The 15,647-nt window shown below is 34.0% G+C and overlaps 1 protein-coding gene across 5 annotated transcripts in view; it reads right to left on the bottom strand.

Moving 5' to 3' along the window:
- Window positions 1–1,567: 1,567 nt before the first annotated feature.
- Window positions 1,568–15,647, bottom strand: part of LOC106869101 (endoplasmic reticulum aminopeptidase 1) — a 1,176,109-nt gene continuing 1,162,029 nt past the window's right edge. For all 5 annotated transcript variants that reach the window (XM_089357447.1, XM_089357445.1, XM_052970645.2 and 2 more), the window contains exons 17-20: window positions 13,243–13,410; window positions 9,885–10,025; window positions 4,196–4,277; window positions 1,568–3,139 (exon numbers count right to left, since the gene is read on the bottom strand). In XM_089357447.1, the coding sequence (XP_089213573.1) occupies window positions 2,999–3,139; window positions 4,196–4,277; window positions 9,885–10,025; window positions 13,243–13,410 (532 nt within the window). In that variant the 3' untranslated portion in view covers window positions 1,568–2,998. The remainder of the gene's footprint in view (window positions 3,140–4,195; window positions 4,278–9,884; window positions 10,026–13,242; window positions 13,411–15,647) is intronic.

The raw sequence follows: 15,647 nt of genomic DNA, 5'->3' as shown, positions 1-15,647 counted from the left end.
GAGTCTGAAGAAAGGAGCAGGGCCCAAGACACTTAAGGCCCTCTGAAATGGGTGAGATTTATGCCATTAATGTTCCATTTAAACTGTGACAGGTCAACACCAACAAGAAAGATATAAGCAGGGAGAAGATTTCGGAGGATTGATGTTCTGGGGAAGAAAGACTGGGAACAGTGGTTAGTGCCAAGAAAGGGAGGTTGGATGCATTGAGGCTGCTGAGAGGTGGAGAGGCAAGTAGGCTAGGAGTGCCTGAGGGGTGACAGTATAACACCAGCTGGCTTTGAAGAACAGAGGCCATTATAATAGTAACAGGAGAGAGATAGGTTGGAGTACAGCAAGCCTGTGGGCCAGAGACTTGATTTTGTCAGTTAGTAACTGAACATCAATCAGCTAAGTGCTCTTTTTTGGCATTAAGCAGTTAATATGAATCTTCTGCATTTGTTATCTGTGAGATTAAAAGTTATCTTCACCACTATGTGGCTTCAGGTTCAATTAGTTGGCATAAAACCTAGGGCAAGTATTCCTTACTTGCTCGAGTAGCCTAGTGAGTACAATCGGTTGAAAGAAGTTGTGTGGGAGTCTTTTGGAGAATTGGCATGGCAGTCTGTTTTTGCTTTATTATCTATAGTGGGTGGATTATACACTCAATCTATTTCCCAGTTTAACACCACCCCATGGCCTCTTGGATGACTCTGCAGAATCTTTTCTGTTACAAACAACTTCTTCCCTTCCTCTTACTGGTCTTGTAGCTCCTTCAAAGAGTAATGCAAATTGCCCTTTCTCCACTAACAAAGCTATAAAAAAAAAAAATCAAAATAAACAATATCCTAGAATTATAGTGTTCAGTCCAGAGGCAGCAATTAACATATTGAAGATTTGAACTGGAAACCCAATATTTTCTCCACTCAGTCATTTTGCTTCTATTGAGGTACCTTTCAGTCAAATAACAATGCCCTAACCAGACTAACTACATGAAATGTAGAAGATTGTGCCATGATTGTGTATTTTCAAAACAAAGAAACTACTACAAATTAGTTAATTTCCAAAATATTGTAAAATAGTCATTTTAACATTGCCTTGCTGTACCACATTCCCTTGCAATGTCTTAATGCAAAATTTTCTTACATTTTGTGTGTATGCCTTCTGGTGTTTTAAGTGCTACAGTTATCTGTGAGACACTATGTAGACAACACATGTGTTTTTTAGGGATATATATATATATATGTATATATATACTTACACATAAACATGAGTGTTTTTTTTCAGGGATATATGTGTGTATATATATTATATACAATTGAGTGCGTTTATATAAATTTGTATTTTTTATTTTGGTTCAAACTTTAGCAGAGAAAGTAAAAAATATATCTGTATATGATAATCTCTGCAAAATAGAGAAGAAAAATGTCTTTATAAAAAGTTATGATATGATATGAGGTCCTTTCTTTGTTTCTCTGAGTTTGTTGATGTAAGTAATAGTATAAGAAATAACAATAATTTCACACACACACACACATACATATATACATATACATATATATATGTATGTTAAGAGGGATAATTTTTCCAGTTAAGTTTATCAGTTTATTAAAGAGGCAGTTTCAGAAAAACAAAAAAAAACAAAATTTAAATCAAAAAACAAACAGGCAAAAAAAAAAGCAATACCATTAACTTAAAAACAAAATTATAAATAAATCAAGATTGGAACAGTAACCAAAACATGTATGATGCAAAAATATACATGCACATGCATGGTCAATAATCCTATTGTACAGTTAATATTATAATAATTGCAGAGATGCATTAAATTACAACCATATCTAAATGAACAGGTAAAATATTGAAAAAGAATGCTTAAACTAACAAAAATTCTACAACAGAATAAACAAAAACAATTCTGAACACACCAAACCATCTTTTCAATATGCTCAACGACAAACCGTTTGTGTACCTTTTATTGTTAAGTATTTCATTTACCCTCATCAGAGGTGGAATTTTCCCTATATATATATATATATATATATATATATATATATATATATATATATATATAATTTCTTTATTTGTGAATTAAGGCTACCATTGGTTTCATGTTAAGAAAAGTAGGAAAATATCCTATTGTCTTAACAATTTATCAAGCCGATCACATGGAGAAAGGTGTTCATCTCCATTCTGGGAAACAGCCTCGCTTTGTTTGCGGGGTTTTTCATAAATTACATATCCACCAATGTGGTGTTGAGCACTCATTTCATCATTCAACATTTATATATATATATATATATATATATGTATGTATATATCTTTGTCATTCTTTTAGAAACATACGCTTCTCTTCAATCTTGCTGCCAACTTCCTTGTTTTATGTAAAGCCAAGCAAATAAAAATAAAAAAACTGGAGCCACAAAAAGCAACTAAATAACTAATAAAAAAAATGCATGGATTAATATTACTATGAGTATGGGTAGGTACTTAGATTACCAAAGAATAATATGATAAACAAATACATCGGTAGTTAGAGAGAATGACACCTCACTCTACTCATCCTTCTATTTGCATTGTTTTGATCAGTCTATTCTATAATATTTTTGAGGAACCACACATACACACATATGTACATACACTCACACAGACACACACACATAAATACACATACATTGTCTGTTTGGCTATGATTGAAATTAAAGCCTTCATTATCCTATTGTAAACTTATGGTCACTTAAGAAGATTGAAATGTAGATAACAGCAACACAAAAGTTGTTAATTGTATACAAATCCTCATTTTAGATATATTGTCATGTGAAGAGATATACTCATACATATATCATAGAAACAGATCAGCAGAGGCCTAGATATATTAGACTTTTATAATCATAAGAAATATTTATTAAAATTTCCCCATAATTCCATTGGCAGTAAGAAGAGAGGCACACCAATTATAAAGAAAAAAAATAGGAAAAAAAAACTGGTCTATGAAATGCTGTTCTTTTCTGCCTGAATCCCTCTATTTGTGTTTCTGGAACCATTCTGATACAGGTTCAAAATGTGTTTTCATCCAGAATATATGTAGACGAATGAACTCCAGTACATTGCTTATAGTCTGTCCATTTATAGGGACATGTTTCTTTACAAGGAAATCCGTTACCTACAAAAAGATGAAAGGAGCAGTTTATATAATGATACATATGTAAGAGAATGACTGGGAATTGTGGAAATTTAGTAAAATATTTTGTCATATTAATCTGACGTCTTAGACATGAACCGACCTGAAATTTTGAAAGGGAGTTTTAATTAAGATCATTTTATAGCAGAAAATTTGTATCTTAGAATCAAGAGTGGTTATGGGTAGGTTGACATCAAAGGGGATAAAATACTGATCAGTACCTTATTCTTTCAGTCACTTCACTCCTTTATTTACAGAAGTTGTGCATGTGTGCATGTGTACATGTATGAATATGAGTTCATATATATGTGTGTGAGAGAGAGAGAGAGAGAGAGAGAGAGAGAGAGAGAGAGGGAGGGTTAGAGAAAGGCAGCAAATTGGTGGAGTTGTATTCAAAAACCCACCAGGGTCAGTTTTTGCCTTTTTATCATTTCAGGACCAATAAAAGAAGTCAATTCCAGGGCCAATCCAGAGTGGAGAATTAATGGAACTGTTAAGGTGTTGGTCAACCTACCATTTAGTATCAGTTTCAGCACTTTGTATTCTGACAGAAATGCCTGGAACCACTCTGCTTTTATGTATTCAGGTCAGGTATGGAGGCATGCGTGATTGCAATGCATTGCTGCATCCACCATTTGTCAGAATTCACTTGGGTCATCCCAAGCAACTGTCTGAGCAGTGTCCCAGTCACTCCCCATCTCCATGAGATACTTCCTCATCCCCTGTGACAATGTGGCATGTGGCCAACCAATACAAGCCATCACTACAGCTTGATCCTCATAGAACAGAACACAATATGCAGGATCATACGTTAAGCCATATTGATCCAAGTCAGAGGCTTTTCTTATGAATAAACATTGATAATGTGGAGAGGGAAGTCTTGCAAGCATGGGCAACTGCCAGCCTTTCTCAAAAATATTTTGCCCAGTCTTACAAGAATGTGCATATGAATGGTTTCCCTAGATGATGATTCTCTACCCCCGCTCATGGCTAAAGAAAAAAAAAAGTAGAAAATAAAAATGCTATGTAACATCTTACCTGGTCATATTCTTCTTGTGTAATAATTTCTCTGATAACAATACTGAGTAATGAGTACAGCTGAACCTCTGAAGTTTTATACCTGTAATAGTATGTAAATCACTTGCTTAATAATGAAATAATATATCATTTAGTTATTGTCATCATTATCATCATTTTAACGTCAACTTTCATCATGTTTGCATGGGCAGATCTTTTATGACTAGGTACACTTCCTGACATCAATCATCGTGTTCCCAAGCAAGGCAATCTTTTCCTATGACTAATCATGTTTTCATAGAATATTGGAAATGAATGACAGTGAGGGCACATGGCTTAATGGTTAGGATGTTTGGCTCATGATCATAAGGTTGTGAGTTTGATTCTCAGTGGTGTGTTGTGTCCTTGAGCAAGACACTTTATTTCACATTGCTCCAGTCCATTCAGCTGGCAGAAATGAGTTGTACCTGTAATTCAAAGAGCCAGCTTTATCTCATTTTGTGTTACGCTGAATCTCCTTGAGAACTATGTTAAGAGTTCATGTGTCTGTGGAGTGCTCAACCAGTTGCATGTTAATTTCACGAGCTGACTGTTCCATTGATTGGATCAATCAGAAACCCTCATTGTTGTAAACAATAGAGCGCCAGAAATGGATGATTCTGCTTGTATAACAGTAACACTCGTTTACAATTAATACATGATATGAAGATAGGGAAGGAAAGACAGATGGACATGGAGGCAGACAGATAGACAGACACATACACCATATGAATGGTTTCTTTCAGTTTACATCTACCAAATCCAGACAAGGCATTGACTTGCCTAAAGTTCTGCACAAAGGAACCTGAAATTACATGGCTGGGAAAGAAACTTCTTAATCACTGCTTTTAAGCAACTCTAAAGTGAATGTACAAAACAATTGTAATTTTTCAGTAGCAGGAGAATGATTTCAAATCCTGGCTAGATACATGATTTCCTGCTTTAACCATTTAGCATTTATACCAGTCATATTTTGTTTTATGTTAAAACTGGTCAGATCTGACCTCTCACACCTACACTACAATGTCATTCTAAAGTGATAGTATGTTGTCAACTTAATGTGAATGATGAGCAATGACTCTGAAACTAGTCTCTGGATGCTGGCTTTGCTGGTTGAAGGTGCTTGCCTCCACTTTGAAAACATAAGGACACAGGAAATGTGTCAAGTCCAACAGGAAACTGTATTTCCTAGGGCTAAATAATAGTAGCATTCTTCCCTTTCATGGGACTGTCACATTAAGTTGACAACATACAATCACTTTATTGTGCTGCTACTGCATAAATCTCTCTGAGAGATTTAGAAATGTATTATTTCTATTTTCAATGTCACTCTAAAAATAAACAATCACATCATCAAAATCTCGAAGCTATGAGATAATGTATGATTAATTCAAAAACAATATGAATAAATAAGCATTACATTTGAGAGAGTAATCTGAATGCTAAAGGGTTAAAGACCATGAGAAAAGCATGAATATCATCACATCAAACAGATTATGTAAAAGCTTCCTCAACAAATACAGCAAGTCTGTTGTATATTCTGTCTAGCTACAATCTACCATGAGTACTATGCCATAGCCAGACATATTTTGGAATGGACATGACTGTTTGGATTGTTTATTATTTGATTGACTGTGGGAATTATTTGCTTGTTTAGCAATAAGTGAGGATGATGACTGGAAGTGTATTTGACCATAGAAAATTCTCCCACAATGAAGTTACATGTCATCCCTGCGAACATGGAAAAGATGACATTATGATAATGATGGTATTTCATATTTCTCCTAGTCAGGGCTGTCACTTGACTTTTAGAGGCCCCTTGCTACTTTTTGTTTTGAGGCCCTATCTCCTCAATCAAAATTCATAATCTATGCACCTTTTATTCATAGCTATATTTCACTTTATTCTATCTGAAGTTCAATATTTCTCATTATCTTAAAGAACATCTTTAAAAGTACAAGTTAAATTTATATAGGGCTGGGAATATCGTATTATTTCATGTTTAGGAAGGCCAACATTTAATAGGGTTGAATACTTATTCGATGGACTCACAAATATCAGATGACAAGCATTTCAAAATAACAACTATGAAGTATAGTTGCCTCAGATTTTGTATGCGAAGACGTTTATTCAAGAATTTTAAAATATAAAAAACTTTCAGTCCAAAACAAAAGCAAACTATTTCAAATTGTATATTTTTGAAAAATAGATGTGAATATTTTCAAAGACTTGATAACAGTTGAAAAAACTTTTTTTAAATTTTATATTTCACTGTTAGCTGTTGCAATATTTCGATTGGATAGACAATTCTACAATTCAAACTGTAAAGTCAATATACCAAAGATGCAAAATACAAAGAATTTCTTACCTTGCTCTGAAATCACAAATTCAAGGGAAAAATAGTAGTTTGTAAAATAAAATATGTTGATCACAAACTAGTAAACACTGAAGAATTGCGATGCTTAGTGACAGTGAGCAAACAATATCTGTACATAGATAGATACATACACACACATACATACACACACACAAACTTCTTTCTGTGCTTGTGTGTGTGTGTGTGTGTGTGTGTGTGTGTGTGAGCGTGTGTGTGCATGCGCGCGTGCAGACCTTATTTTTAGTACAGAAAGAATTTTATCCCCCAGTTTTTATTGCCTTTGGAGGTCAAAGGCCACTGTTCTGGATACAAAGTGACCAGCTTTTCAACGTCAAATAACAATGCCAAATATATATACATACAGAGAGAGAGAGAGAGAGAGAGAGAGAAAGAGTCTAAGAGATGTGTGTGTGTGTTTGGTATACATCCATCCATCTATTGACCCAAGCTGGTCAAAGCCTTGTGTATGGATTTGGTAGATGGAAACAGAAAAAAAGCCAGTCATATATATATATGCGTGAGTGTGTGTGTGTGTGTGTGTGCATTTGTTTGTATGCATGAATGTGTGTATGTATGCTTATGTGTGTATGTTTGTATGTATGTTTGTATAAGTATACATCCCCACCTTTCATCACCATTGCTTCTTTTTCTTGTCTTTTCTGTTGAAGTTGTTCTTATTTTCATTGTTTTGGATTTCTTTTGTTTTTCTTTTATCTTCCTAGGGAATTCGTTGACAAGCATTTTCATTTTCTGTTTTCGTTTCTTTTAAATTCATTTACAGTACACCCTCATATTTTTTTTCCTCGTCTGGCTTGAAATTTTCAGTTAACATCTTAACCAAAATAAATAGATGGCTCATCTATGTACTTTGATCTTAACATAGGACCCCTCAACTGTGGAGGCCCCCTGCAATTGCAGGGGTTGCAGGGGTTTACCTATGGCCCTGGTCCTAGTCTAGTTTTTAGAACAGGTATACTGCATTCCTATGTAAAAAGAGGTTACTCAAAGTGTCGTCAGAAAAGGCTTCCAGCTATATAGTACAGACTGAAAATGACCCACGCTGGTAGAGAAAAGCAGAAGCAAAAGTAATGATAACATACATGCATGTATGTAATATATATATATTTCTATATTTTCTAAATTTATGAAAGAGTTACATAAGATTAACTAAGAATAAAACACTATAAAATTCTCCAAAAATCCATTATAATTTGAGATACTGGAGCTGTTATCAACATATATAACAGCCACCTTTGTATTTTCTAACAAATAGATCAAATTTCATTGTTTACATTATTTATATTCGACGGATACTTGTCCTCGTCTTGTTTGTTGTTAACACAACATTTCGGCTGAAATAATCTCCAGCCCTTTTCAGGTGTCTTGGGGAAATTTCGAACCTGGGTTCTCATTCCTAAGGTATTTTTGATGTTGTTATTATTATTATTATTATTATTGTTCAGGTCACTGCTTGGAATCGAACTCGGAATCTTGGGGTCAGTAGCCCGCATTCTTAGTGGTTAATAATGTAAATAATGTACATAATTCCTTATCTCTTAAATATAGAACAGATCAAATTTCATTTTGAGATTGTTTTGCAAGATTCTTGATGTGAAATCATGCTCAAATAAATGTTGTATTTTGGTAGAATCAGATTGCCATTGAAAAAATATGCACTGGTTTTATTTTATTTTGTTTCTTTATTATTGTTTTTATTATTATTATTATTATTGTTATTATTATTATTCAACTTACTAATTAATTGATCACTTAGCTAATCAGTCAGTTCATTGGTTCATCATTCCAGTTCTGTACAACTACAAACTGGCTAGCTAATTGTACAATTGGTCAAGTAGCCAATTGTTTAACTTGTTGACTAATGATGATAATAATAAGCAAAATATATCCCACCAATATGTTTTAGAAATCAAACATTCTGGGCTTTTCTGCAATCTTGTTCAGCTAGAATTTTCACATATTGTAGAGACATCTAAAATACATTCAAAATGTGATAATAAACATTTTGCATGCCATTTTATATCGTCTTTAGATATTAAATAAAATGTGCTCTCTCTCTCTCTTTCTTTCTTTCTGTCTCTGTCAATGCTATAAATCTTAACTTAGTACAATACTGATCCACAAATTCCTCCACATAGCAATAGCATGTCATAAACAAAGAAATTTCATTAATTACAATCAAGGTGACTCAGCATTTTTATTTCCTTTTTGGAATATATCTATATTGCATATACATTTCTACAGAGTGGCCCCAGATGGTTTAATATATACATATATATTAAATGGTCACATAATGTTTGAGCCACCTTGTACGTTTTGAACAGTTACTGCACTGTTTATGCAGAGAGAAAGCACTGTCATTTAAATGTAACATTTATTATGTTTGATAAATCTTTATATTTATCTTCATATTTTGTTTATTTTACACAGATTATACTCACAGCATTGTTCAATATCAGGCATCTTCAGCTTGTTTCTAAATAATTAATGTGCAACAGTGAGTTATTTTATGATTTGAAAATCTTTGCTATTCTATAGCTGACAACAAGATACCATTGGCATAGGATAACAGAAGAGAGTCAGGATTCCCATACAATGCAATTCCAGGTAGAGACCAATGTGAGCCTCTTTCAAGAGAAAGTCAGAAGAGGGTGTGGTGTAGGAGGTCAAGAACTATTCAGTTGTGTTGGGTAAAGATCAATTATGGGGAGTGAAGAGAACTTAGACTGCTGAGAAACCCCAGTTTTGAGATTAGAGTATTTTTATCTAATGTTTGTAAGGTCATCAGTGAGCTGGCAGTATTGTAAGCATGCCAGGCAAAATGTGTAGCACCATTTTGTCCATTTTCACATTCTGAATTCAAATTTTGTCAAGGTCCACTTTGCTTTTCATCCTTTCAGGATTGATATAATAAGTACCAGTTGAGAAATTGCTGGCCTTGTGCTGAAATTTGAAATATCAGCTTTTGCTTAAGTGAAAAGAGTAATAACCATTCACTTTCACTGAACAGTGTTAGAAAATATTGATATCTGTCTGTGTGAAAAACACTTTTAAAAACACTTCTAATTATTTAAAATTTCACAGAAATAAAACAAATATCTCAACAATTACATTGATGGATAACCTGATGTAAAAGGGGTATGCAAAGATAACGAAAAGTGACATTCTCTTCTACCAATGTTCATGTCTCCTAGGATTGCCAAGATATTACCAAATTTGTTTCCTTTGTAAATTCCTTTCTATCATGTAAATGCCAAATAATAAAATGCAACTGACCTTTCAGTAAGTTCATCCCAGTGCAGTTCTATAAACCGCCATGCAAGTAATCTTCCTGCCACAGAATCTGACACTGATGAGAAAACTAAAGAAAGATCTTGAGTTCTGATTTTGTCTTTGTCCATCGCATAAACCAGTAATCTGAAAAAGAAAATACACACAGATTAAAAACACAAAATTATTGATTTTGCAGAGGGTGTTTGTCTAAATACTAAGTGAGTTTCAAAATGTTTAGTATAAAAGGAGGTAAGTGCATAATTAAATAGTAATTAAAAAAACAAACTTTTTTTACATTTTGTTTATACACCTGTTCTACAGGAGAAAAGTTCAGTGCCAATGATCCTTCATAAGGCTTATGAGACTGGTGGTAGAGAGGGAGAAAGTCAATCTCAAACCAGAGATTTAACACAACCGCTTGCAATAGAGTAGACTTTGTTAAAGCACTCAGAGACCTGGAGAGTTTGAACTCAAAAGTGCAAAGATCTAGAAAAAATACTGCAAAGGATTCTGTCCAACATCATAACTTTTTCATCTGTCCACCATCCTGGTTAGCCCAAATGTTTAGTAGAAAACACTTGCTTAAAGTGACATTCAGTAGGACTGAACCCCAAAACATGTAGTTGAGAAGTAAACTTCCTAACCACACAACTATAGGTGTCTATTGAAAAATGGCTTTCACAACTTCCATTGATGCTAAAGTTACCACCCCAGGAAGGATGAAAAGCAAAGTTGATCTTGGTGGGGTTTGAAACTAGAATGCAAAGCACCAAAACATATAACATATGACATTTTGTCCAAAGTTGTAACAACTCTGTCAATTCACTACATATGCTGTAATTTCACCTAAAATGTTAGCAATCTCTTACATTCTCTTTGTATGTGTCAATTGATAAATATGTGTATGTGTAACCACTCCCACACATAACGGAATTTGGTCAGAATTTCCAGCTGTGAGTTTTCAGCTGTTTGCCCAGTTGAACTACTTAGTTCATTGAATAAACACATAAGTGACAAAGTATTCAACAATTGCATGTACTCTTAATGTAATTCTCTGGTAGACTCAGTAGTACATAGTGTGACAAAACCAGACTTTAGAATTACAGGTGCAGTCCATCAAATGGGCTTCTACACAGTTTTGATTTATCTAATTTCATCTACAAATTCTGGGACTCGACTTATGGCTGTCAAAAATGATATTTGTGTGAGGTAGTGCACAGGGGGATTGAAACTGAGACCTCATGAGTGTAAGGCAAATTTCTTAACCAGTTGGCCATACTGCCCTTATCCACTTGCACACATATACATGTATATATAATATGGTATACTATTCAGTTATTGATGGAATCGGCAAAAAGTACTTCATCCAGCATGAGATAAATATCATTTAATATACACAAGACTTAAATGCAATCTATTTTAAGTTTTATGACTCTGAATATACAATAGTTGGCCAACCTTGTATAGCATGCCATGTGCTATCAGGCAATCATTCGCCCCCCAAGAGTACACAGCACACTCCACAAGCTCGTCCAATTATTGTATTTTCTGAGGCATGAAACTTATAGTAGCTTGCATGTGTATATATACATACACACCACACACACACATTTGCAGTTTCAGACTTACAGGCTCCACACTAAATTGTCAATAGTTAAACCTGATTTCATTGTTTCCAAGGAGTGAGTCTGTTTGATTTGTAATATTTGAGATAGAAAAGATTAGGAGTTTCACAGTTGTTTAATAGAGAGAAAATTAAACATTAAATTTTTTTTTTTAAATAGCATTCACTTTCCTTCCAGTAGCATTTTGAAATTAAATCTGTCTCTTATAAAAACAACTAAGAATACCATGTGTCAAAGTGTTATTGTTTTTGCATGCTACTTCAAATTATTATTTTTTCCTTTTTACAATGCCATTCAATACCCAATTATAAAATTAGTTCAATATTTGCTTCCTAATCTTTGTAAGTATTTTATATGTATCAATCAGTTATTGTACTGGTAAATCTGGTTATTGCTAGTGTAAAGACAGTCTCCAGAAGAAGTAAGCTAGTGGTAGTCTACACTGACTGTTGTTGTCGTCTAAACCCAGGTCAGTAAGAAAAATTATTTCATTGTGATATTATATGTATGAAAAAAATTTTGACCCACATGATGTCTTATTCTTTTTACTTTAATTTTTTAGTAAATATACCCGTTTTTTTTAAATCTTGTAATCTCTGGCCTGTTCCTAACCTTCTAGAGCAATCTCCATTCCTCTGATTAAATTTCTACTCAGTATTTGAGTTTTTATTGTTAAAGTCTGATATGTGTATGAAGAGGCTAAATATGTTTCTATAAAGAAAGTGGGGCCAGCCATCGATTTAATGATTCTGGGTGATTAATTCAGTTTAATGCCCTGGTTAAAGAGACTAACTAGTATTGTAAGTTTTCATATACATAAGCTAAATTGAATACAACATTCAAGCGGTGTAACAATCATTATTAGATATATTTTGGAATGGCTTCTCTTTGTGCTTGGAAACATGAACAGAGCTAAAGAATTTGATCTTTTCTATTGAAAAATGGCTTTCATTCATTTCCACTAAATTACAAGGTTTAGCACATTAATAGATAAACTACAACAAATTATAATAGAGTAATTTGTCAATAGAAATATATACTTGGCATTTTCTACATACTCTTCCCTGAATTTGCATGAGTGCACTCACTCATGTGTATGTGTGCATATGCAATGTTGCCTTCATAGATGCACATACCTACATAGGTGCCTATTCACCTGTCTAAGCACTAAGTATTATAATGAAAAGTTAAATTGTTAGCTAACTGAATTTGTAAATTTTGTTTCAGTTGTATTGTTTGGTCATCTTACTTCTAACTACCTTTGAAAAAGGCATGTTCGCTGTAATATCACATTATTCATCTTCAACAAATCTAAAGCTTATAATGCTTATATAAGAAAATTAAAGCAGTCCAACAAACTAGATGCTGAACTACATTTTGGTGTGATTTTTAATTGATTTATAATTAGAAGTAAAATTAATAATATGTATAAATATACACTTCTTGAGTAGAAAATTGGAAACAAAAAAAGAAAAAAAGAATGAAATTAAGGTTTCTTTTGGTGAATTTTTTTTAATATTTGTATTTTCATTTAATGATAATTTCTAATTTCACACTCTCATTAAACTGTAAAATGTTTCTGGTTATCTTACTTGAAGAAGCATCTACAAAGAACAAGATTAGATTCATGTCTTTATTGATTTTTGTTCAGAGTCAGTGGTAGAGTTCTAATATTTTTAGAATTATTCTTTTAAGCCACAAAATGCAATTGTGGATTTTCTAAGGATGATACTCACCTGCTTAAATCTTCACTATTTGGTGTATGACCAAGAGCCAATAAAATTTTTGTCTTTAAAAGTGGATTAGTTGATTCTGAATAAACATCCCAAAGATATTTCCATATTTCTGATGACCCTGTTTTAATGGCACTTTTCAAGACGATGGAGAAGATTTCTGGATTTATGCTGAAGAAAATGAAAAAGAATATAAATACAAAAACAGAATGCAAGAATGTTTTTGACATTTAAATAAAAGCTATACATGAATCTTTAAGCAAGTAAAGTTAAGAGTGTGCCTGATTACACAAAACAATGCAAACAATAGAACATAAGCTTACACTCAGTTAAGTTGGAGCTTTATCTGTTCATCTACTTTGCTTTTGGCAAAGATTTTTATCCAATCAAGCTTCTGAATTTTTGCAAAACCTGCACTTGAAGTCTATGGATGTAAAGTTCTATACTGGAATACATTTTCCTTTAAACTAAAAGTATATGTTTTCAGATTTATATTACCATCATCTTTTATGTCTGCTTTCTATGCTAGCATGAGTTGGATGGGTTGTTAATTTCTAAGTCAGTTTTTACTGGAAGCAATGGCATGTGTAGACTGGTGCTCACACATTCTATTTTGGCTTGGTTTCTATGTCAGGATGTCAGAGAATACTGGGTACATTCTTATTTCTTTACTGCCCACAAGGGGTTAGACACAGAGGGGACAAACAAGGACAGACAAACAGATTAAGTCGATTATATTGACCCTAGTGCGTAACTGGTACTTATTTAATTGACCCCGAAGGGATGGAGGGCAAAGTCAACCTCAGCAGAATTTGAACTCAGAACATAGTGGCAGACGAAATACCGCTAAGCATTTCACCTGGCGTGCTAATGTTTCTGCCAGTTCGCAGCTGGGTACATTCTAGTATAGTAGTGTCACTACAGACTTCATGATGTCCTTGATGAAACTGGACTAAAGGGGTCTCTTATCCTGACTCTGTGTACTCTGCTTGCTTGGCAATCACTGTCCCAAAATTCCATCTTTTTGCCTATGTAAGATATCAACAATTCCAGTTGCCAATAGACATTATCAAAATGATTATAGAGCTACATTAGATAATCCACATGATATAATTGAACAATACAAACGTGTGTGTGTGTGTGTGTGTGTGTGTGTGTGTGAAGCAAAATTTTATGTGGAATTTACATATTTTACAAATGTAAGTGTAAATGTTAATGGGTGTAGAAAGCATATAAACCCAGTTTTAAAAGCCTTGTTTTGTGAAAGACAGGCTGTGCAAAGCCTGATGTGAAATGTGAACCTTTGTAGTAGTGAGATGTAGGCATTAACTCAGACAGAACTGTAAAGAGAAATGAAGGAAACACAATTCCTTAGATATATAATATTGGTTCCAAATTTTTACACAAAGCCAGCAATTTCAGGTGAGGGGTAAGTTGAGTTCAACTGATACTCATTTTATCAGATGAAGGACAAAGTCAACCTTGGGGAAATTTGAACACGGAACCTAAAAACAAATGAAATGCTGCTAAGCATTTAAACCAGCATGCCAATGATTCTGCCAGCTTGCCGTCTTCTTTAGATATATATTAACCAGAGTTAGTGGCAGAATACAATCAAGCTTCTGAGAATGACTGGGCATTAGATATATCAAAGTTTGCATAAAAAATGGCCATGTTGGTATGGAAATATGATACAAATTGATCATGTTTTTCCTAACATCAACAACTGTGCAGTATATGCTGGAAACATTTTTGTTATGGCAACAATACTAGAGAGGATATCATGTCCTCAACAAAACTAAAGGGTTTTTTCAATTGCATTACCGAGTGTATTGGGTACATTTTATAAAAGTACCAACACTAGTGATAAATTGTACCGTACAAGACAAAAAACTCATAGTGTTGTTTGGGCAATGTGACCATAGAGTGAGTACAAGAGAGTGTCGTGGGCGGTGGCATTTGTAGAAGATGGACTTGAATGAGATGGAGGAAGATGTACGAGTATGAAGGGGAAAACAATGATTGAGTGGCAGTGTGAAATAGGTGAGAGAATTTGATGAAATAGTTATGGTGGGCTGTAATGAGATAGAGGGGAAGTAATAGCAGAAGGACATGGGAGGGAAACACTAAAGGAAGCTCTCTGGAGAGAGAGAGAGAGAGGGGGGGAGAGAGATAGATAGATAGAGAGAGAGAGATGGATAGGCATAGAAATAGTTGGTGGTAAGAGAGTGTAATGGAAATCAATAATGAAAGACTGCAGTGGGAGGTGGAGGGTTATGGGCTGGAGGGGTACGTATCAGATATCGTTATGCTTATCAGGCATAATGATGTAAGTGTAAAGTTGAGAGGTACTATCTGCACCTCTCTACCTTATAGCAAAGGGGAATAGTAAAGATGAGAGAGTCTTG

The sequence above is a fragment of the Octopus bimaculoides genome, chromosome 9, assembly GCF_046866305.1.
Source record: "Octopus bimaculoides isolate indiv1 chromosome 9, ASM4686630v1, whole genome shotgun sequence".
NCBI classification, from domain to species: domain Eukaryota; kingdom Metazoa; phylum Mollusca; class Cephalopoda; order Octopoda; family Octopodidae; genus Octopus; species Octopus bimaculoides.
This window is presented reverse-complemented; position numbering and strand designations above follow the sequence as displayed.